General features: G+C 38.4%; 1 protein-coding gene across 3 annotated transcripts in view; it reads right to left on the reverse strand.

Moving 5' to 3' along the window:
* Positions 1-25,696, reverse strand: part of TRIQK (triple QxxK/R motif containing) — a 147,389-nt gene that overhangs the window by 28,269 nt on the left and 93,424 nt on the right. For 2 of the 3 annotated variants that reach the window (XR_003522532.2, XR_003522536.2), the window contains one exon: positions 13,901-14,036. Coding sequence is in view for 1 of the 3 variants with exons in the window: in XM_027607758.1 (XP_027463559.1) it covers positions 13,183-13,196; positions 13,901-14,063 (177 nt within the window). In the remaining 2 variants the exon portion in view is untranslated. Of the gene's footprint in view, positions 1-13,038; positions 13,197-13,900; positions 14,064-25,696 lie in introns of those variants that run through there. The other variant, XM_027607758.1, reaches the window with a different exon arrangement.

Consider the following 25,696-nt stretch of genomic DNA (forward strand, 5'->3'; position numbering starts at 1 on the left):
CAAAGAGTTTTCAATGTTATTTAATTTAAATTAACCAAATTTAACCACATGTGGTGAGTGACTACTGTATTTGACAGTATAGCTCTAGATATACATGTCAGAAGAGAACATCTGGTTCAAAGAGAACACTCCTTTGTGCAACCTTTATTAGATATTGTCAAATTGATTTCCAAATTTGTTTTACTAATTTATATATGTAAAAGTTATTTGTTTGTTTTTTTTAAGATTTTATTTATTTATTTGACAGAGAGAGACACAGCGAAAGAGGGAACACAAACAGGGGGAGTGGGAGAGGGAGAGGCAGGCTTCCCACTGAGCAGGGAGCCCGAGCCCAATGTGGGGCTCAATCCCAGGACTCTGGGATCATGACCTGAGCTGAAGGCAGACACTTAACGACTGAGCCATCCAGGCACCCCAAAATTATTTGGTTTTTATCATTTATCTTCTTCAACACCTGTATTGGCAAAATTTTATTTTTTTATTATTTTTTTTAAAGATTTTATTTATTTATTTGAAGAGAGAGAGAGAGCACAAGTAGGCAGAGCAGCAGGCAGAGGGAGAGGGAGAAGAAGACTCCCTGCTGAGCAGGGAACCTGATGCGGGGCTCAATTCCCAGGACCCTGGGACCATGACCTGAGCTGAAGGCAGCTGCTTAACCCACTGAGCCACCCAGGTGCCCCTGTATTGGCAAAATTTTAAATTTTGGGTAGTCACATGAGCAATAATGTCAGCTCTTGATTAGTTTACTCTCAAATTTCCTGATTATTAGTGAAGTTTGTCATCTTATAATATCAAACATTTGGGTTTACACGTTGAATTGTCTATCCATGTACTTTAATCATTTTTCAAGTGAGTTATTTTCTTTCTTTGCTTCTATCTCTCTCTTCTTTCCTTCCTTCTTTACTAATTTGTAGACATAATTTATAAATTCTCAATTTTAATCTTTTGCCAGTTATATGAATCATAAATATCTTCTCCCAGTCTGTGTGTTGTATTTTCACTTTGTTTATCATGTCTTATCTGATTAGAAGTTTTAAAATTTTAATGCAGTATGATGTGTCTATCACTTACTTTATGGCTTATGCAGTTTGTGCCTTATTAAAGAAATTCCTTCTGAACCATTTATCTGATATTAATATAGCTAGAACAACATTGTTTTCATTAAGGTTTGCCAGATTTAGTAAATAATTATAGGGCACACAGTTAAATAAATTTGACTTTCTGATAAACAATGAACTCTTTTTAGTATGTTTGCTCATGCAATATTTGGGACATACTTATTATAATAAAAGGTATTCCTTGTCTATCTAAAATTAAAATTTAACTGGTCATCCTGTATTTCAGCTGGCAACACTATGTTGTTTAGAAAATACCTACTATGTATTTTTCTCTCATTTTTCTTCCAAACTTTCAAGATCCTTACGCATTAGGTGTGTCTTTCATAACTAGCATTTTTTTTAATTTTTTTATTGTTATGTTAATCACTATATTACATCATTAGTTTTTGGTGCAGTGTTCCATGATTCATTGTTTGTTCATAACACCCAGTGCTCCATGCAGAACGTGCCCTCCTCAATACCCATCACCAGGCTAACCCCTCCCCCTACCCCCCTCCCCTCTAGAACCCTCAGTTTGTTTTTCAGAGTCCATCATCTCTCATGGTTCGTCTCCCCCTCTGACATACTCCCCTTTTCTTCCTCTCCTGTTATCTTCTTCTTTTTCTTTTTTCTTAAAATATGTTGCATTATTTGTTTCAGAAGTACAGATCTGTGATTCAACAGTCTTGCACAATTCACAGCGCTCACCGTAGCACATACCCTCCCCAATATCTATCACCCAGCCACCCCATCCCTCCCACCCCCAACCACTCCAGTAACACTCAGTTTCTTTCCTGAGATTAAGAATTCCTCATATCAGTGAGGTCATGTGATACATGTCTTTCTCTGATTGACTTATTTCACTCAGCATAACACCCTCCAGTTCCATCCACGTCGTTGCAAATGGCAAGATCTCATTCCTTTTGATGGCTGCATAATATTCCATTGTGTATATATACCTATTCTTCTTTACCCATTCATCTGTCGATGGGCATCTTGGCTCTTTCCACAGTTTGGCTATGGTGGACATTGCTGCTATAAACATTGGGGTACACGTACCCCTTCGGGTCCCTACATTTGTATCTTTGTGGTAAATACCCAGTAGTGCAATTGCTGGATCGAACGGTAGCTCTAATTTCAACTGTTTGAGGAACCTCCATACTGTTTTCCAGAGGGGTTGCACCAGCTTGCATTCCCACCAACAGTGTAGGAGGGTTCCCCTTTCTCCACATCCCCGCCAACATCTGTCGTTCCCTGACTTGTTAATTTTAGCCATTCTGACGGGTGTGAGGTGGTATCTCATTGAGGTTTTGATTTGGATTTCCCTGATGCCAAGCGATGTTGAGCACTTTTTCATGTGCCTGTTGGCCATTTGGATGTCTTCTTTGGAGAAATGTCTGTTCATGTCTTCTGCCCATTTCTTGATTGGATTATTTGTTCTTTGGGTGTTGAGTTTGATAAGTTCTTTATAGATTTTGGATACTAGCCCTTTATCTGATATGTCATTTGCAAATATTTTCTCCCATTCTGTCGGTTATCTTTTGGTTTTGTGGACTGTTTCTTTTTTTTTTTTTTTTTAATTTTTTTATTGTTATGTTAATCACCATATATTACATCATTAGTTTTTGGTGCAGTGTTCCATGATTCATTGTTTGTTCATAACACCCAGTGCTCCATGCAGAACGTGCCCTCCTCAATACCCATCACCAGGCTAACCCATCCCCCCACCCCCCTCCCCTCTAGAACCCTCAGTTTGTTTTTCAGAGTCCATCATCTCTCATGGTTCGTCTCCCCCTCTGACATACTCCCCTTTTCTTCCTCTCCTGTTATCTTCTTTTTCTTTTTTCTTAAAATATGTTGCGTTATTTGTTTCAGAAGTACAGATCTGTGATTCAACAGTCTTGCACAATTCACAGCGCTCACCGTAGCACATACCCTCCCCAATGTCTATCACCCAGCCACCCCATCCCTCCCACCCCCAACCACTCCAGTAACACTCAGTTTCTTTCCTGAGATTAAGAATTCCTCATATCAGTGAGGTCATATGATACATGTCTTTCTCTGATTGACTTATTTCACTCAGCATAACACCCTCCAGTTCCATCCACGTCGTTGCAAATGGCAAGATCTCATTCCTTTTGATGGCTGCATAATATTCCATTGTGTATATATACCTATTCTTCTTTACCCATTCATCTGTCGATGGGCATCTTGGCTCTTTCCACAGTTTGGCTATGGTGGACATTGCTGCTATAAACATTGGGGTACACGTACCCCTTCGGGTCCCTACATTTGTATCTTTGTGGTAAATACCCAGTAGTGCAATTGCTGGATCGAACGGTAGCTCTAATTTCAACTGTTTGAGGAACCTCCATACTGTTTTCCAGAGGGGTTGCACCAGCTTGCATTCCCACCAACAGTGTAGGAGGGTTCCCCTTTCTCCACATCCCCGCCAACATCTGTCGTTCCCTGACTTGTTAATTTTAGCCATTCTGACGGGTGTGAGGTGGTATCTCATTGAGGTTTTGATTTGGATTTCCCTGATGCCGAGCGATGTTGAGCACTTTTTCATGTGCCTGTTGGCCATTTGGATGTCTTCTTTGGAGAAATGTCTGTTCATGTCTTCTGCCCATTTCTTGATTGGATTATTTGTTCTTTGGGTGTTGAGTTTGATAAGTTCTTTATAGATTTTGGATATTAGCCCTTTATCTGATATGTCATTTGCAAATATTTTCTCCCATTCTGTCGGTTGTCTTTTGGTTTTGTGGACTGTTTCTTTTGCTGTGCAGAAGCTTTTTATCTTGATGAAATCCCAATAGTTCATTTTTGCCCTGGCTTCCCGTGCCTTTGGCGATGTTTCTAGGAAGAAGTTGCTGCGGCTAAGGTCGAAAAGGTTGCTACCTGTGTTCTCCTTTAGGATTTGGATGGACTCCTGTCTCACGTTTAGGTCTTTCAACCATTTGGAGTCTATTTTTGTGTGTGGTGTAAGGAAATGGTCCAGTTTCATTCTTCTGCATGTGGCTGTCCAATTTTCCCAACACCATTTGTTGAAGAGACTGTCTTTTTGCCATTGGACATTCTTTCCTGCTTTGTCAAAAATAAGTTGACCATAGAGTTGAGGGTACATTTCTGGGCTCTCGATTCTGTTCCATTGATCTATGTGTCTGTTTTTGTGCCAGTACCATACTGTCTTGATGATGACAGCTTTGTAATAGAGCTGGAAGTCCGGAATTGTGATGCCGCCAGCTTTGCTTTTCTTTTTCAGTATTCCTCTGGCTATTCTGGGTCTCTTCTGGTTCCATACAAATTTTAGGATTTTTTGTTCCATTTCTTTGAAAAAAGTGGATGGTATTTTGATGGGGATTGCATTGAATGTGTAGATTGCTCTAGGTAGCATTGACATCTTCACAATGTTGATTCTCCCAATCCATGAGCATGGAACGTTTTTCCATTTCTTTGTGTCTTCTTCAATTTCTTTCCTGAGTATTTTATAGTTTTCTGAGTACAGATCCTTTGCCTCTTTGGTTAGATTTATTCCTAGGTATCTAATGGTTTTGGGTGCAATTGTAAATGGGATAGACTCCTTGATTTGTCTCTCTTCTGTCTTGTTGTTGGTGTATAGGAATGCCACTGATTTCTGTGCATTGATTTTATATCCTGCTACTTTACTGAATTCCTGTATGAGTTCTAGCAGTTTTGGGGTGGAGTCTTTTGGGTTTTCCACATACAGTATCATATCATCTGCAAAGAGTGAGAGTTTGACTTCCTCTTTGCCGATTTGGATGCCTTTGATTTCTTTTTGTTGTCTGATTGCTGTGGCTAGGACTTCTAATACTATGTTGAATAGCAGTGGTGAGAGTGGACATCCCTGCCGCGTTCCTGACCTTAGGGGAAAAGCTCTCAGCCTTTCCCCATTGAGAATGATATTCGCTGTAGGTTTTTCATAGATGGCTTTTATGATATTGAGGTATGTACCCTCTATCCCTATACTCTGAAGAGTTTTGATCAAGAAAGGATGTTGTACTTTGTCAAATGCTTTTTCTGCATCTATTGAGAGGATCATATGATTCTTGTTCTTTCTTTTGTTAATGTATTGTATCACGTTGATTGATTTGCGGATGTTGAACCAGCCTTGCAGCCCAGGAATAAATCCCACTTGGTCGTGGTGAATAATCCTTTTAATGTACTGTTGGATCCTATTGGCTAGTATTTTGGTGAGAAATAACTAGCATTTAAATGAGATTTACTTCCTTACCCAACATAAGGATCTGCCTTTCAAAAGGCAAAGTCCATTTACATTTATTGTGACTATTTTCTTTTAATATTTACCACAGTTTTTCCTATGCTTATTTTTTCTCTTTCTCTGCCTTTTCGTACATTGATTGGGTTTTCTTTATTCTTGGCTTTATACTCTACTGACTTGGATGATATGACTCTATTAACTTTAATTGTTGACCTTAATATCTTAAGCAACCTTTTTTTGTTGAAGCTATATTTATTTTAGAGACATTCATGTTCTTTTGCCATATTTGAATGAAATTTTTCTCATTACTTAAATTCCTTCTTTTTGTGTGTATTTAATGCTTTAAAAGTAATCTTTTCGTATAGTCTCTGTTAGGTTGCCCTATTATCTCAAGTTTTGAGGAAATCTAATACTTATCTTTCATGTACTTTTATTTCATGTTTCCATGTGTATTCTGTTTCAGACCATTTAATTACCTCTGACTTTTCAGAGCTAATATCTTTTAATATCCCTGAATATTTCTATTTTGCAATGGTATGTTTATTGATGTTACAAATGTGCGTTAAAAGTCTACTCTGCTTAAGTAAGCGTTGTGGCTGTTACAAGATGAATAAGGCAGAATCCCTGTGCTCAAGATATTTATAGATGTTATTGCCTCATAAAATAATAAACATAAAATACATCTTTTTATATAAGTGCATATATATGAGTATGTGTGTGAATATAGCTTGCTACCTAACATCTATATGTATCTACTGTTTATAAACACACACACACAAATACTTATTCTACTGACCATTCCTATGATGGTGCATTGGTGTGAAAACTGACCATATGCCTGGTACCAGTGTGGGGCCACATGGAGCCACTGACCCATAGTCTTCATAATAAAAGGTTTGAAGTGCTTATAAACACAGAACAGTCTCACATAACATGACAGCAGTGTTTTCAAAGTACTTTCATGTTCCTTCTCTCACTTAACTTTTTCAAAATTCTTACTTGAGTAGGAAAGATATTCTAAACCTCTATATGTAAAGTAGTAATTGAGACACTAAAATGTTTTAAAAAGATTAGTTCGGAAAGTGTTTTTCTGAATCCTGCAAAATGAACTTCTAGGATTCTGTAAACCTCAACTTCAATTTCAGGCAGTATTTGATTTTTTATTACTAAGTATGGTCTTTTTATTTTACTTTATTCACATTTTAAACATAGCTTAATGAAATAAGTTTATTTTAACCAGAATTCTGTCTTTTTTTCTTCACAAAGCCTTCCCTGAAACATTAGACTCATGAAGAAAGCCACATCAAAAATAATCTACTCTCCGAACAGAAACTCAACATGACCACATATACCATGTTTAAATCGAACATCAAAGTATATGTTTATGTTTTTAAAATTACAGTAAAATAGCTGACATTTTCTCAGATACATCTCCTAGTAAATAGTTCAATGATTTATGTCGCTATTTTAATTAAAATCTATCTTATAGAAAAAAATGACTTAATCATGTGTTTCATACAAGGTTTTTCCTGGTTAAATTTCATAACAGAATCCTAACCTCGTGAGCTATGCAACTAAAAGCCATCGAATTGCAGACACGAGGTAGAAGGAAAAGAGCAAATTTCTGGGATTCCTTTTATACAGGACCAATGAAGAAAGAATTCTTTTTCTTCTTAATCAGGAAAATGATGCAGATGACCTTTAAAAAAAAAAGAAGATAGCAGGAGGGGAAGGATGAAGGGGGGGAAATCGGAGGGCGACGAACCCTGAGAGACGATGGACTCTGAAAACAAACCGAGGGTTCTAGAGGGGAGGGGGGTAGGGGCATGGGTTAGCCTGGTGATGGGTATTAAAGAGGGCACCTTCTGAATGGAGCACTGGGTGTTATGCACAAACAAGGAATCATGGAACACTACATCAAGAACTAATGATGCAATGTACGGTGATTAACATAACATAGTAATAAAAAAAAGGATATGAATAAAAAGAAGGAAACCTGTTAAAGATAGGCATAGCCACAGAAGCTACTTTGATTAGTCAAATAATGTAATTTATAAGAACTTTTTGAAATAATATGCAAAAAGAAATATAAGCCTTTCCTGTGTAAATCCATGAAATATGGGGAATGAATTTATTGACGACTGAATTTTTATATATGTGAACGGAAGTGGTCTGAAAAAACTAAGATGGTGGGAAAAGCAGATGAGAGAAAGACAGAGAGAGAAAGAGGGGAGAGGAGAAGAAGGAGAAGAAAGGAAAAGACAAGAGAAGAGAAAGATGGGGGGAATGAAGTTCAAGGTTCTGACTTTCCCTGAAGATTTAACTATATATATCCCTAATCATCCCTCGGTTTTGTGAGGGAAGAAATGGTTCTTTTTGCCCATGTTAATATGATTTTTTTGGCCACTTTCAATCAAATGATGGGGAATGATGAGGAGGAGCAGTCGGAGGATTAACACCCCCACTTTCGCAACCCACCTGAGGGTTGAGTGCTCTATTTAGTCTTCCAAAGGTCCCTGGCAGGGCCAAGTCCCAGGTGCCCACCACGGTGATCTGCCCATGACCAGCCCGTGTGGGCACCATCCTCCTTCTTGTCTCTGTTCTCCACTCCTTACCAGGGCTCCCATTTGTTACCTCCCAAGTAAACTCATTGTGCTCGAATCCTTATTTCAGAGTTTACTGCTGGGAAACCCAACTAAGGAAAAATAAGAATATTTTTATGCTGCAACTGTTTTCTGATCATAAAAACAATACTTTTCCACTGAAGGCAATTTGAAAAATAAAGAGGTACAAAGAAGAAAACATTATTAGAACATAATTATAGTAGATATAATTATCATTAAAATTTTCATGTATTTCAATTCATACAAACAAATATAAAGTATTTGAATTGTGTTCACTATCCAAGTTTGTATCCCTATACCACTACCAAGATGTATAACTTATCAACAGCTATTTTACTTCTGTTTGTCTCAATTTTTTTATTAGTAAAATATGTACACACAGACACAGATACATAGACACACACACACACACACACACACACCCCAACAGGATTGTTGCAAAGATTAAATGCAAAAAAATATATGGAAGTGCGTAGTGCAAATCAGGTGCCTAATACCCACCATTATTATTCTTTGTTTCAGAGATTTTCAGTGAAATAGAAGATCTATCCATGCCTCATCCAGCCTACTTGGTAATCTTTACTCAGACCCACATTTTCTAATACTTAGAAATATAGAGATCAGTGTTTCTCAAATTGTGGTTGAGAAATCATGAACAACAGAATCATATAGGGGGCTTATTAAAAAGGGAAATTCCGACACTCTACTAAATCAGTCTTTGAGAAAGGGCCCTAGAATATGCATTTCAATAAAGCACCTCATGTGACTCTTTTTCTTTCTCGAGAAAGAACTCAAGAAAGCAGTCATGGGCGCCTGGGTGGCTCAGTTGGTTAAGCGACTGCCTTCGGCTCAGGTCATGATCCTGGAGTCCCGGGATCGAGTCCCACATCGGGCTCCCTGCTCAGCGGGAAGTCTGCTTCTCCCTCTGACCCTCTGCCTTCTCGTGCTCTCTATCTCTCATTCTCTCTCTCTCAAATAAATAAATAAAATCTTTAAAAAAAAAAAAAGAAAGCAGTCATAAATTAGGTGAAGCTAGTAAGTGTGGCCTGGGAGGCCTGACACGCAGCCTGTTTTCCCCATTTGTGGGAGTCAAGCACCCCGTGAAGAGACCCACACTGAGACTTTGCCTACTTTGAAATGTCTCAGCTGTGAAGAATCTGGGATTTGAAGCCAGAGAGACTTGAACTCAAACCCTTAGCTTTGCCATGTACTTGCTGTCAGATCTTGAGCAGGTTACTCAATCACCACGAGCCTCAGTTTCCTCCTCCATGAAATACAGGTGATATCAGTAACCACCTCCGAGGGTTTGGGATGACTAAAGAGGGTAATGATGCAGGCAGAGCAGAATGTGTGGCACTGGGCACAGAGTGAGTGCCCGGTAAATGTTTGGCATCTTCATTATCACCCATCTGCTCCCAGGAAGCACTGGAAGTGTACAACCATTAAAACACCCAACAGTGAGGCTGCAGCAGGGTTGGTTCCTCAGTAAAACAATATAACTAGAAGATAAATCTTTGACTTAAAATTGGGGTGCCAGAAAATTTACTATACAACTAATCCATTTTTGTTCAGGACAAATGCTAAAAACCAAAGGACTACCTAGACAACACCTGGAACTGGTATCTGCCCGTGTGAATCAGGAGACTGTGCAGTCACCCTGCTTACAATCCAACCTCCAAACTGCAAAGAGCCTGTCTTTGGGATGGAAAATCCCCATATTGCACAGTTTGTCATTTTCTTCTGGTATCTAAAACATGTGATCCCTCTGTTGCCCAAATTGTAGGATAAATCAGGGCTAACACTATGCCTTCCAATTATGCATTAAATTATTTCTATTTACCAGAAGGAGTTACTTTTTAGGTTTGTCTCCTATACATAACAAATAACGTAACAGATAGCATTAGCAAGTACTTTGTCAGCAGGTCATAATTTAATTTCTGTAGCTGGAGGGCGAGGGATGATGCAGTGGAGAAACATAAATAAATATTTAGGATAGTTAGATTATTTGGATGCTCATTCTGGTGCCATCACCAGCTGGCTGTGTGATCACAGGGAAATCACTAAACTCCACTGTGTTGCAGTTCCATCAGCTGCAAAATGAGAAAAATGCCACCTGCCCTACATCCCTCAGAGACTGGTAATAAGATCAAATGAGATGTCAGCGTAAGTGCTTTGAAAAAGTATGACAAAAGAACACTTATTTTTAGTAAGGGATGGAGCCTCACTTCTTAAACAGAAAGCACCCATACCTCCTTTTAAGCCACCAAACAGAATTGAAAGAGGCAATGTATAATTATAATAAAGCTCCAAAGATCTGGTCTCATGGGCCTCATCTTCCTTGCCCTCCCATTGTTGTGGCAGATGATTAATCATCAGGTTCTTGACTTCCCTCTTTGCTGATTGGCCACCCTAGGGTCGTAGCCACTTTTCAAATCCATCTTTGGGCTTTGCAGCTATGCAGGGCAAAAAGCCTTCCCTAGTGTTAGGGCATGCCAAAGCTGAACCCGGAACCCCCATTAGCCTAATTGACAGCATGACTTTCCCCTGGAGAGAAGAGTGATAATCTAGCTATTTATCTTGTCTGTAGGTTTATCACCACCGCGCTCAGGCAGAAATGTTTAAATATAAAAATGAGGTAAGGCACATTCTTGCCAGGCTATGTGCCATTAAAGCCAGGTTGGGGGTCAGAAGCATGAAAGGGGAGCATCTGGGATTGTGGTCTTCTCTGCTGCCGCTTAATGTCTCAAGTGGCCTTGGAGTAAGGGGCTGCCCACGAGGGCACTAAAGGACATCTCTTTGTAATTGGGAGCGGGCTGGAGCTGTGTGGCCACTGCTACCCACGGAGCTGCTGCCTGCAAGTGGCTAGACTGCTGCTTTTCGGCAAGGCAGGAGAGGCCCATTAGAAACACGAAGGGGCGGTTTAATTCTGCAACAAGATGTGTACAAATGTATGCCTCCTATCGAAACCCATGCAACAGCTTCCAAAGTTAATTAAAAGCTAATTTTCTAATGAGGTGGCAACACTGGCAACAACATGAAATCAGTATGAGAGCTGCAGCCGGCAGCCGGTGAGGGAACAGGCCACCTCCTTCTTACAGGCTGGAACATCCTACCTGCATCCATTAATAAGCCTCCAGCCGTATTGTTTTAATACCGGACACCAGTACAGACTGTCACAAAGATCATAAATTGTTTTGGCGTCGCAAAGATATTGTGGATACTTATTTTACAGCAGGACTCTTTCCAGCCATAACACCGTAGGCAATGAGCTCCATTCCTGGAAATATTAAATCCAGGGGGCAGTGCCATGGACACTCGGTTATGTCAAGTGACATGGCGTTTTAATCCTTTGGGCAATTGTTAATTGTAAGCCAGACTTGCAATTAGCTTTAATAAATAGAGAGAAAGTGCCTTAAATTAACTGCACTTATGTTGGTTTTGCCTCTTGTTTTGATTTCAAACACAGAGCCACACAGGATGACTCGTGGCCATTATCCTAATGATCTGGGTCTCCTGGCCATAGTCAGAGCGTGCCAGACACCTGTGGCTGTTCCTTGGCATTCTTCACAGGGACTGTATAATGATGTCATGCAAATAGATGCTGAGAATCTTGAAAAAAAAATAATAACATTTCTATAGAAACTCCCGGTTTCTGGATATTTAAGATGTAACTTGTTTGTTCAATTCTATCCATAAGTAATTAAAAGACATATGTAAGATCTCCAACATAATCTAAGAAACAGAATAAAAACTTTTACATAGTCATTCAGTGGTAAGCGGCAGGTAGAAAAATCCACTTTGAATTTTCTGCTTCTCCGGGAAGTTTCATGCTGCCAGCTCAATAGAAGAGTCATTTTTTATTTGCTCATCCTCTTGGAAAATAGTATAGAGTTAGGGCTTTTCAGTTAGCTGGTCTTTATGTACACTCTTTCTCTCTTATTCTTGGACTCATTTTCTCTCCCTCACAGTCTTGTTTGTAGTTTCTGTCTCTCATTCTTGTATTCATTTCTTATTTTCTCGGTCTCTTGTATCTGTTCATTGTGTGTCTCTCTCTCACTCTTGCTCTCTTATATTCTTACATTCTAGCACTCTCTAGAGCACTCTAAAACTTAGAGTATGATGTTATGTCTACTTTGTTACCAGTTCAGGAAAACTTTAAGAAATGCCCTGCACATCTCACTGGCCAACACCAAGTCACAAGTCCATACTTACATCAATCACCAGAAAAGGGAGCAAGACCGTATGATTGGATTAGATTAATCAGAACCCATTCCCTGGGGCTGGGGCTGGCCTCACCTCCCCTGGAGCAATGGCTGTGCATAGAAGTGTGGATACCTGAACAGAATTGGGGTTCTGAAGGAAGGATAAAAGGGAAAATGGCTGCTGGGTCAGCAACCCATCGTGTCTGCTATGAGGATCACAAGGGAAATTTAAAGCATGGCAAACAGAGAGAACAGGATCTGAATAAGAGCTCTCAGAATTGTTTCCAGAAAAGTAAGATGACCAAAGCTGGGCCCTCTGGAGAGCAAGTAGGATTCCATGTTCTGTGAGACTAGGCCCTACCCACGCTAGCAGGTGTGAGGAAAACCTTAACTAGTCTTAGGACGAATAAGAGTTAGGTGTCATTCTCTTGTTCTTTCAGCGGATGTTTGTTAAGTGCTGACTATGTGTCCGGCACTTCAGATGACTTATGGTCATGACAAATGAATGAGATAAGGTCCTTACTCTCACAAAACTGACTCTCTAGCAGGATAAAGAGACAATAGCAAATTAAACAAATCAAGTAATAGATTATGAAGAATCTGAGACTCAAAAATAGTAGAGCATTCCTGGTTTAGCATAGGAATTGGGAGTCTTAGTCAGGCTTGCTGGGAAGGCCTCTCTGAGGAAGCGACAATAAATACAAAAGTAGCAATGGGAACTTAGAACAAACCGAACGCCTGCTGCATGTGGCAAACAGTTAAACGGCTTGTTCCAGAGACTTCTTCACCTGTCTGGGGATTATTTCACTTCCAAAACATTATTTTTCATCACTGTGGTTAAAAAGTCATTACTAAGGACACACCAGCTGCTAAGAATTCTGTGTGCTTTATTGATTCATTCAATAAATATTCATGATGCACCTACTACGGGCCAGGCACTGTTCTGGACAAGAACTCAGGAACAGCAATTACCGAAACAAATGACATTCCTGGGGTCAGGGAGCTGACGTTCCCATTTAATTCTCATCCACTAAAAAACAAACAAACAAACAAACAATGAAGTAGATCCTAATCACACTTAGCAGATGGGACTACTGTCACTTAGAGATATTAAATACCTTGACTTTTGCTATTATACACACTGCCTTAAATGAACCAGTAATACAAAACAGCTGTGTTAGAAAACGCAGGTGGTAACCAAGTCTTATGAAGGCAGTCTCCAAAATATTCAGAGTAAAGACAGGTATAAACTTGTGATGGGAGACCCTACAACAAATATTGTTAAAATTAAGTTATTTATATTAAAATTGTAATTGCCTTGATACAATTGTGGTAATCTTAATGAAAATGAAAATGAGAAACTCTTCAATAATGGTGGTTGTAATCAGAATTTTGTCCACAAGGGTTCATGGATGCAAGTCTTAGGTTTATAAATTCCCTAAAATTATAGGCAATTTGAATGGCTAGGTATACTATTTGAGGAAGGGGTATCCAGAGCTTTCATCAGGTTCCTAAAAGTCTGTTCATTCAAAATGGTCTAGAATCATCACTTCAGAAGTCAAATATATCCCCAAAGGGGGCTTTCCAATAGATTTCACTGTACAAGGGTATATTAAAGAAGAACACATAGTACCAGATATTTCTAGAGAATACTATTCATCAGGAAGTCTTAGCCCCTAAATGAACTGAAGTGAGTGAAAATTATTGGACAAATATATAAAAAGTCTCACTTACCTATATTCCAAATAAGAGCAAGGAAGGTCCAGGTTTGCAGGTCAGGTCCGATTGTACAATGCTGACAGATGACAAGTAGAGAACAGATCTGATAAGGGCTGATGATTTTTCTGCCTTTGTTGTCAAGGAGAGTGATCTTCAGATAGGAAAAGTAGGGCAAATGCTGGTAAGAGGAAATCGAAGTCTGCAATCCATATGAAGACTGTAAGAGTTTCTATGTCTCAATTGCACTGGTCTCTTAGCTTTCAGATATTCCTTATTTAGAACTTCAAAGAAACTTAATATAGGTTCATCCATCTAACTTAGATATCCTTATGGAATCATTAAAATTTTGAAAGACTGGAGGTGGGCAAACTTCACTCTGATGTTCTAAAACAGGTCAGACAACTTGACTGCAGTCAAGGATAGAGAATGGATTGTTTAAAATGTATTTTTGTGAGTACATAAAATGAAGCCAGGCTCATTTTCTTTTAAGCTAGTGCTTCTTAAATAAAGGATTTTGGAGATGCAAATGCAGTAAACACACTGCACTCCATAGGATGTTTAATAAATTTCCTATCTGGGAACATTTTTTTTCCTAGAGCCAAGTGCAACATGACCTTACCAATGTTAAAGATGGGAATTGGCCGACTGGATGCAAGTGGTGTCACCTACTCAAATATCTGTCTTACTGAAAGCAAAGAGATCTAGAAGCTGAATAAGTATGTTTAAAAGCGGCCCTGGAATCAGACATTTTTATTTTGGAGATCTAGAACCATTATTTCTTTTTTTTTTTAATTTTTTATTGTTATGTTAATCACCATACATTACATCATTAGTTTTTGATGTAGTGTTCCATGATTCATTGTTTGCGTATAACACCCAGTGCTCCACGCAGAACGTGCCCTCCTTAATACCCATCACCAGGCTAACCCATCCTCCCACCCCTCTCCCCTCTAGAACCTTCAGTTTGTTTTTTCAGAGTCCATCATCTCTCATCTAGAACCGTTATTTCTAGATTTTGACCTTGAAAAAGTCACTTTACTTTTCGGTTTCAATGTAAAATGGGGATATCAATGTTAATCTACCTCCCAGGGTTCTGTGAGGATCAAAGAAAATGATACCCAAGAAGTGCTTACCAGTAGGCCTAGGCTGGCATAATACTCAATAAATGGTAACTTTTGTTGTTATTTTTATTCCTAGCTAATTAAATGTAGTAGTTTTGGTAGTTATAAACCCAAGCAATGCTCAAGGAAAAGGGGCCCATATACTGGCATAATAAATTTTAGAACTCTTAAAAAATTATCATATGAGGGATATTAGTAATAAGTGTAATAAGCCCTAATCTCCTCACATGTTAATATAATGCTCCATTAAAATGTTATTAATAATCATTAATGTTAATTGTATTTCAGAGTGAACTCTGCCAAGGTACTCAGAGAACTGTGAAGTCATACATAATAAATGTCTAAAACATTATAAAAACTTGTGAAATAACAGTATTGATGTACATGTAAATGGTTCGTTGAAAGTAACTGAAGATAACCACTATAATTTGCATATTTTTAAATGCGTTTCTGTATCTTAGTGTCCAGTTATTCAGAACTGTGAAAAAAGATACCAACTTCTCAGTGAATCGTTATCATAACCATCACTCACTGAGATGCTTTGCAACCACACTATTTTCAACAGGACAGGAATCCAACAGGACTGAGTTTGCTCATTCCTTAATTTGGGAGTGTGGTAGGCAGTTCCGGAAGCTGTTAACCAAATGACCTTTTCCTATGACTCTACTGTGTCAGTCTAACATTAGGACATTCCTATTTATTTATTCTGTCTTCAGTCCATTTATTGAGTTTCAGCAATCCAAGGCCAATGTAGGAAAGAAGGCATTCGACATGGGGCCAGCCTGCAGGCGAATAATGGGTTTCATAAATAATTCTAATGCTTGATGATCTGTGGTAAGTGCCTTATGCAAGGGACAGCTGAAGTGCTCTAGGGAGGAAGAGAAAATGCCATTTCAGTTGAATCCTGAAGCACCAGTACTATACAGATCTGTGAGTGAGCAGGCAGTGATAGCAGAGAAAGAACCTGGAAAGTAGACAGAGCACTAGCAAAAAGCAGAGAAGGGAAACACAGGTGAGCATTGGGGAATGAATGAGTTTATTTAGATTTAATTAGATTGGAACAAGGAGTCCGTGTAGATTAAAGCCTGAGGAATTCTTATGGACCATAGATCGAACCCCACGGGATACTGAAATTTAAGGCCAGAGAGAGAAAAGGGAAGTCACAGGGGAGGCTACAAAGAATCATGAGGAAAAGTGGAAAAGAAGGGTAATGTGTTGTGACAGAGCCAGGAGAAGAAAAGGTGTCAAGCAGAAGAGAGCTTCCAACAATGTCAAATCCCCAGACAGGCAAAGTAAGCACCGAAGAGTGTCCACTGACGTGCTCGCTTCGGCAGCACATATACGAAGAGTGTCCATTGAACTGGACAGTTGCCATTATCAGTAATCTCAGCTGGAGCAGATATGGAGATATGAGGCCCCAAGTCAAAGTGCAATAGGTGGGGAATGAAAGGGAGAGTTAGCAAACGCAGATGAGCCTTGAGAGAGATTGCTTTTGTAACACTTGGTTATGAAGAGAAAACTGAAAGCACGACATTAAGGGCTTGGAAGAAGATGCCCACTGTAGAGAAAGAGGACGGGAGATGGGAAAGAGCACGGGGTGAAGTTGGCAGGATGCGAAGCCAACAGGGCTAGACCCGTTGCTGGAAAAGGGAAGAATAATCAGGTGGGACAGCTAAGCTTCTACAGAAAAGATGTGCCATGTGGAAGGTAGAGGAGCAAGAGAACTGAGAAAGCAGGTAGGCACCCCAAGGAGGATGATCTCAATCTGAGGTCCCTTCGAGTCTTATTTTGTAGATCAACAATCTCTAAAGTAGAGTGGGTGCATCTTAACACATTAAAGATATTTGCTATTCATTTTCTGGGCCACACTGCAGTTTATGCATGTGCTTAATTTTACAAAAGTTAGAATCTCTGTAACACTTGGAGATTGGAGTGACAATAAAAATTGTTATTACTACTCAGAATTATAGAACTTCTCTTGTAGTAGAGTACTTATAAGAGCAGTAAAACTTAAGAGATGTTGCATATTTATCTTTTGCAAAAAGATAGATACTCCAAATTTGCTGGCCTTTTCTTTATTAAAATATGTTCTTTGCTCAAATCATAGAAGGGCATGTTCAACTGGTGTTCCTACTTTAGTCCCCACTTTTCTCAGCCTTTCTCCCTGGAGCTTCCTTGTCTTGCTGATTTCTTCATATTGACATGCCTAACGATATCTCCAACAACCTCTCTTCTTCTCCTTTTAACTCATTCCCTAGGAGATCTCTTCCAATTTTATGACTTAAAATGTCAGCCTACATGACTTCCACGTTTGTATTTCTACCCTGGACTTCACCTTCAAAACTCAAGTTTTGGATATTCAACTACTTATTCAACATCTCCACTTATCTCACATATATTTTTGAACACCTACTGTGTGCCCGGCACTAGTTTCAGCAATTGAAATACATGATTGACCAGACAAAACAAACAAACAAACAAAAAAACAAAAAAAACTCTGCCCTTATAAACCTTACAATCCAGTGGAGGAAGACTGAAAACTAGATAATACGCAGAATAACCAAGTAAAATATGCATGATGTTCAAAAGTGGTAAGTGTTCATTATGAAGATAAAGGCCTATGCTAAGTGTCTGGGGAATGCTGGGGGCATGAGAGGAGGCATCAGGTTGCAATTTGAAATAGGGTAGTTAGGGCAGGCCTCAGTGAGAAGGAGACATTTGAATGAAGATGAGATAGAGGAGGAAGAATGAGTCACAAAGAAAGAACAGTGAGTACAAAGGCCCTCAGGTCAAAGCATGTCTGGTGAAATCAAGACAGGGGTGAGCTGTGGCTGTGCCAGAGGAAGTGGGAGGATGGGGACACTCATTCTTCTACCTTCTTTTCTCCAAAACACTTCTCATCTCCTGGCATACTGTGTTTATATATTTTTATGTATTTTTTCATTTGTCTATTTCATATTTCTGCTTACCTACTCTTCCAGGATGTGAGCTCTGTGTGGACAGGGACTTTACTCATTTTAGCTCACTACTATATTCCCAGTTGCTAAAAGTGCCTTGCATGTAGTACAAATGCATTAAGTATCTGTTGAGTGAATGAATAAATTGGAAAGAATATGCAATAGGGTAGACCTGTATCTGCCTACATATGCATTCTTTTGAAAAGACAGCAAAAATGTGGGTGTTGCTGTAGTCACAGGCTACTGAGGTCTGGGAACAAATAAATTACATATTTTTATAAGAATATGAATGTACTATAACGCCTAGAAGGCTAAAAGGAAAAGCACAAATATATAAATATTATTAGGGAATATTTCTGGATAATACGATTTGGATTGAATTTTTTTTATTAGCTTTCACATTTTTTCTTTAATGAACATATATATTAAAGAATGATAAAACATATATATCCTAAACCTGTGATATTTGCTGTATTGAACTTTTAAAATAGAAAGAGGAGGTTAGTGTATATTAAAGCTTTGCTTTGGGATCTTATTATAATTTTTGGTTCAGTAGGCTATAATTGTGGTATCCCTCCACAAGCCACAATTTAATGAACCTGAAGCCTCATTTCTAGGACCAAAGAAGATTGAGAAACCTGGAGCTCGATAATGCTGTTTTGTTTCATTAAATGTTCTCACTGTCTGTGTGGAAATAAATGTGACTTGTTCCTGACAGATGATAAAAGGCAGCAGACATCATTAGTGTCCATCACATGACTCCTGACACCTACTGGAGAGAGGGCCTCTGTTTGCTCATGATCAGAGGTAAAAGCTTTCTACAGATTGATTTGAAATTGCTTCTTAACTTCAATGTTCAGATCTAGCCATGAAGCCAAGAGTGGCTTCCTATTCCAACCTTAAAAACCTTCTTCTGAGGTTTTAAATCATTTCAGCTCTGTATTTTAGGTTGTTTCAAGGGGCAGCAATGTTCACAAAGGAAGAGAGCTCTGTAGAATGCTTTATTAGAATTTCAAAAAAGTGCCATCTCTAGAACTGTTCATTACTAGGAACAACCTGATGCCAAGCAATTTATGATTATTAAAACATATAATTTGCATATAAATTAAATGACTTAATAAATAGCAGAGATTATAATAATGTGTTATATTTCCTTATTGTTTGCTGCTTTAATTTTCACACATGCTAAAATAAAGAACAAACTGTATAAGTTTTCTTTTGTGTTTTTGCAGAGAAGGTACTGAGAAAAATATGAATTGGAGAAATTGCTCAGTCTCTATTATTTCATGAGACTGTGTCCTAAGATGGGTGTTTCCCTTAAAACCTGGCTTCTTTTTAAGAAATTGAACTATATTTTAGTTGTTTCAGAAGATATTTCTCAACATTTATTCTGAAGTAAGAAATCTTTTTTAAAGGAGCTATAAATAACCCAAATGTTTTGCTTTAAATATCATATATAATAATATTTCCTTATATCGATAAATGATAGTCTTAATAACTAATTAATATTTACTGAGAAACCATTATGTGCACATTAATATACCCAGTACTGTGGTAAAAATCAAAACTACAAGACCCCTCCCCTCAAATTATGGAGTCTGTTTAGGGATATGCAACTTACACACAAAAAATTTAAATTCAAAATATAATAAAACCTGTTGAAAACAAATCCAAGGTGACCTTATACATTTAACCTAGAAAATAGTCAATTTCAAACTCTATTTCCAAGCAAATTCTGGGACTGGATATAATGGTGTCCTTCTGAAACCGAATCTCTCCTCAAGTCTTCCCCCAAAATGATTAATATCAAAAAACAGTACAAATAAAATTCCAAATGACTCAAGCCTTTAGCTTTACTAGGAAGTAGAATATATCATGATTAAGCTATCTTACAGTTTTTATAGAGATATAAACACCACATCCAAATGATCTCTTGAGGCTGTAGATGACAAACGTAGGAAAAAGGAAGCTGAAGAGATATCATTAAAAAGTGGAATACACAAAGCAAAGACCCCAGAGAAAGAAAGTACAATGCTAAGTGGCAAAATTTGGCGTCTGGTATTTGGTAGTTCACAGTTATCAGCTATAGGAAAGAGGTTAGAAAATGAGTTCTATCACAGAAGTCAGAAGCTTCAAAAAGCATTGCTTCCTGGAGACAATCCTAAAAGTAGAGAAAAGATTATGCCCTTGAGGATGTAGTAGAAGTGAGAAAGAAGAAAGTAAGAGGGGAATTCAGAAATAAAAGAGACACAAGGCATGCCAATTCTCTGTCTCCCCTACCACTAGGGCATTCATATAAGAAACCGGCCTTACTATACTGACAGAAGGGGGCACTCCTGGACTACAGACTCTACCCCCAAAATGACTAGGAATAGGTAAAAAAAAAAAAAAAAATCCAGCTAACTCCATACAAAGTTAATGGAAGAAGGAAACAGAAAATTCAACTGAAATACTTCAGCTGCTGAAATGCTCCCTACCAAAGAAGAAAAGAATAAAGAAAAGTCCACAAAACAGAAGAGCACTCTAATGCAATTTTTCACTGAATTGAAAATCCTCAAATAAGCAGTTGTAGATTAGATGTAGATATGAAGATATGCATAGATGTGGATATAGATATATATAAGAATCAGAAATTTTAAAACTAAGTCCATAAGTGGGGAAAAAAGAAAGTAAATCATTAAGAGTTAATTGATCTCAGTAAAGAAACTAAAGAAAACAAGTCCATCTCAGAAATAAAGAATGAATTAAAAGGTATCCAAGGTATAATAGATTCTAGTGAAATTGAGTAAGAGACGTTGAAGAAAAGCAAGAAAACCAAGAGGATAAAAATGAGATAAGGTAACATGTAAAATGGTCAAAGAGAAAATGGTTGAAATAGAAGATATGCAAAGAGAGTTCAACATACATATAATTGAAGTCTTTGAAGAAGGAAAACATACTATTACTGATACATAAAAAAATTTTCAGGACTAAGAAAAGTAACCATTTTTACATATTCAAAGGGCCCACTGTGTATCTTTGAAAACTCAAGAACAAACTCTGAGACATATCCTAGAGAAACAGTACAAATTTAAAGACAAAGAAAAGCATTCAGGGTATACAGACAATAAGATCAAATTACTTGCAATCACTATTTAAAAAAAAAAAAAAATAGCCTGGCATCAGACTTCTCAAGGGCAACACACAAAACAAAGCAACAGTGAAAAGCAACATTTTAAAGAAATTCAAGGAAAGAACTTGCAAGCCAAGTATTTTAGAAACAGCCAACTGCCCCTCAAATGTCAAGGCAACAGAAAAACACTTTTAAATGCTTATGAATCCACAGAATTCTTTACATATGAGCCCTTCCTTGTTTGGATGAGCTTCATTCAACTAGGACAAAACCTGAAGAATTCTGGCAAAAGAATTAATGATTAGCATTTCATAGATTTAATGTTAGAATTAAGTGTAAGAATTAAATGCTTAAAAGGAGGGTAGAAGCAAGGCCAGAAGGAAGAGTAGTGTGTACGTATTATGTGCTACCTTTGATACACTCTGGCAAATTAGAAAGAAAACACCTTGAAAGAGAAGGAAAAGACACAGAAGAAAATACATAAGATTATTGACTGTTTTAGAGGCAATGGATGAGAATCAAGGATATCATGTAAGATTGCCAGTCCACAGAGTAAAAGGTTTTTTATAAAAATGTTTTCAAGTGCAAAAAAAAGTGTAAATATAAGAGAAACCTCTAAATAAAAAAACCAATGTTCAAAAATACCAAAATAATCTTTTTATAAAAGCAAAGATATATCAGAGAAACAGAGCATATACAACAAAATTCACATGGTAACTATTACATAAAGTTATACACAGAATTGATACCAGTATATTAGACACATCAAAAACTGTGAACGGGCTTGACTCATCCATTACAAGAAAAACATTTCTAATTGGCTCATGAAGCAAATATCAACTCTATGGTTCTATGCAAGGGGCCCACCTCGCATACAGTGATTCCAAAGGTTGAAATTAGATGCGTGGGAAAAGATATATCAGGAAAACAAAACCATGAGAAAGCAGGAAGTGTGATATTTGATGTAGTTTTTTAATATGTATGAGGTTTGGTGGTGGGGTCCGGAGTCAACGGCCCAGAAAGAATTCTTGAGACGTCTTCGGTGCATAATGGTGGTTTTATTAAAGCATGCAGACAGGACCCAGGGGGCAGAAAGAGGTATGGCAGAGGCTGTTGCTACCTCTGCTCCCGGCTGCCCCCGGATTGTGAGGGGCAACTGATTCTATACTTTGGGGGGAGGGGGGAGTAAAGATAAGGGAAGTTCCAAAAGGATTTTCATATGTAAAGAAGACTCACCAGATACTGGAGGCCAAACTGTCTACTGTCAAACCAAGGTTGTTTTTCCCTCTAGCAGGGCATTAACGTTAAGACAAGTTGGGTGCTTCCTGGAGAAAGGTTATACTCTGCCTGCCTCAAGTGTTTGTCAATGGCAGCAGGTTATGAGGACATTTAATTTTATCTACCTTTCCTTCTGCCTTTGTTTCCCACATCAGTATGGATATTAAAAAAAAAAGTAGAGGGGCGCCTGGGTGGCTCAGTTGTTAAGCGTCTGCCTTCAGCTCAGGTCATGATCCCAGGGTCCTGGGATCGAGCCCCGCATCGGGCTCCCTGCTCAGCGGGAAGTCTGCTTCTCCCTCTCCCACTCCCCCTGCTTGTGTTCCCTCTCTCACTGTGTCTCTGTCAAATAAATAAAATCTTAAAAAAAAAAGTAGAAATCAGGCCCAAAAGTATCAAAATACTCTATAATGCTAAAGCCAAACTCACAATAAAGATATAATAGCTATGAATATCAATATACCAAATAAGAGAGCAACCATGTTCAAAAGCAAATACTACAGAAGATGCAAGAACAAGTACCTAATAATAAAAGGCTTTAATGTACCAGTCTCAGTATAAGACAAGTCAAATGGATGAAAAATACGTGTTGAAGATCTGTACAGCATAAGGTAGATTTTATGTACTAATATTGAACATAATACTATAATAGAATATACCACTTTTTAAAGTGTACATGAATCATTCGCAAAAAGTAATTATGTATTAGGTCAGATAGGAAACATGAGCAAGTTCCATAAAATAGAAATAATGCAAGCAACAATGACTGCTGTGCAGTAAAACTTGAACTTAAAAATTAAAATTTAAATAACAGACTGTTCTACCTGTAAACATATATATTTTTAAAATTTCTATTAAATAATTCTTGGATTATTTAATATTGTTCGGAAAAACCCAAACAATAAGGATTGGATAAGAACAACATAAAGTATCCATTTACCGATGACAGCAGAGAATCCTTGGAAATCTTAAGAGAATCAATGGTAAAACTAATGGTGAAACAATAAAGATGATCAGGAAAATGAAATTTTTTTAAAGGGAAACATCTTTATAAACTCTTTGAAAAGGCAAAAAGTAAAATAGCCAAGCAAAATGAAACAATATGAAAGTACCCAGCCAAGTAAGCTGGGCACCAGTTGCATGGATACGTATTTATTTTATTCCTATCTCTCAACAATATACATGTACATATATATGCTTTTTTAAAATATGAGTCATTTCACATTCAAAAATAGAGAAAATGGGGGTCAGACACTGCATCCACGAAAAAGAATTTTTACGTTAAAGTTTCTGATAACTCTAAGAATTATGTATGTTTCTAAGGCTCATTTTTTAGCTACCTATGTATAAAATTTCTCTGGCTGCACTGAATGTGTCTTGTTAGTAGTAAATACATACATACATACATACATAAAAGGAGGTGGAAGGGCCGTCCTTTCCTGGTTTAGGAGTTTTGTCTTACAGTGTGTTTAAAATTTCTTGGAAAAAAGTTCTAGATTGCTGGATAACATCGCTATCTTAAAGTCCTTCTCCCTTTCCTTTGAGAAGAAACAAAACAAGCTTGCAGTAACACCAGGGATTTGAGCAGCAGGTGGGTCAAGTTTAGACAACTCTTGTGACCCCCCACCCCCACCACCCACCAGAATGAGTACAGGATTTGAGTCAACAATTTGTATAGAGCTAGGAGTGCAAAAATTAAATGCCTCTGAAAAATGACTTGAAGTAACTCGAAAAGTCCAGTCCCAGACTTCCCCATTTCCACCTTGTTCTCATCGCAACTGTGATTTTCATAGTCTAGGGCAGTGGTGGTTCTCAGGGGTACAGCTGGGAATCATTCTGACCCCAGGGGACACTTTGCTATGTCTGGAGACATTTTTGCTTGTCATAACTATTGGTTCGAATCCTTGGCAGCTTCCCCAGTGAAATGTGAAACAGGCCCCCAGACACAGCTGGCAAGGGGAGACGGGAGAACGAGGTTTAATAAGCAAGGGCTTGTCTGGGCGGCGGCACTACGAAATCTTTTTTTATTTTTATTTAAAGATTTTTTTATTTATTTTTTAACAGAGAGAGAGAGACAAAGCAAGAGAGGGAAGACAAGCAGGGAGAGTGGGAGAGGGAGAAGCAGGTTCCCCTCTGAGCAGGGAGCCCGATGCGGGGCTCGATCCCAGGACCCTGGGATCATGACCTGAGCTGACTCTTAACGACTGAGCCACCCAGGCGCCCGGCGCTATGAAATCTTAAAAGCATAAAGAGGCCTTACCTGGGTTCAGTCAGTGTACTGCGCACATTGCTCGGTTGAGGTTGCAGCCTTGAAAACTAACGCTTCCGGCTGTGAAAACCTGCTGAGGACGGAAGTACCTTCCAAAGACAGGGGCGGACCTGAGGGGCCTCAGCTTGCCCATCGCTCCCGTGCAGCTCACGGGTCAACCAGTGGTCACATCCTCTTGATGGACCTCCTCCAACTGTAACTAGGGCAGCAGGAGGTGCTACTGGCATCTAGTTGCACACGAGCATCTAGGTTCCCCGCTAAACATCCTACAGTTCGCAAGATCTCCACACAAAGAATTAGCTGGCTCAAAATGTCAATAATGCCAGTTGAGAAATCCTGTTCTATGGGAATGAGGTGTAGTACTTATGCAAACATATTTACTGTGGAATAAACCATGTGTCTAGTGCAGTGCTTGGCATTTGAGATAAAGCAATAAAACCCAGAGTTCCTTCCTTAAAGACCTCAGAGTCCAGTTAAGAGGCACATAAATGGATAATCATGGAATAGATTCTATGTAAGAGAAGAATCACCTAACTTGGCCTTGGGTGGGTGGGGTTGGGGGCTTCTGTGGGGAAAATCTGGGGATTTATCTGGGAATAGATAAATCTTGAAGGATAGATATGTAGGCATTTTCCAGATTACATAAGAGAAAATGGTTTTAGGCAGAGGAAGGAAAGAAGGTTAACAATGAGCGCAAAAGGACATAACCTTCCTACCCCACAGGCCAAGCACTAATATGTCTTTGTGCTCTTTCATTGGTTTTTCTCTCACTTGGAATACCTTTTTCACCCTTTTTCTGTTTGATGAAACCATCACCATCTCTCAAGTCATATGTCATGAAAGCAAGAGTACTATTTTTGCTTTCTTGTTCATAATGTTCATGGATTTGTTGCAAGCATAAAGTACAGTTCTGCCATGTGGCCAATTAGCTCAATAAATATTTTTCGAATGAAAATTAATAAACTTAAATATCAGTTCCTTTCTGAAACATTCTGAATTTCTCACTATGAAAAAAGCAGAGCCACCTTTTTCTATACTACTTAACATTGTGTATAGATGGGGAATTTGAAAGATGAG

This window comes from Zalophus californianus, chromosome 4, assembly GCF_009762305.2.
Source record: "Zalophus californianus isolate mZalCal1 chromosome 4, mZalCal1.pri.v2, whole genome shotgun sequence".
Classification (NCBI taxonomy): Eukaryota; Metazoa; Chordata; class Mammalia; order Carnivora; family Otariidae; genus Zalophus; species Zalophus californianus.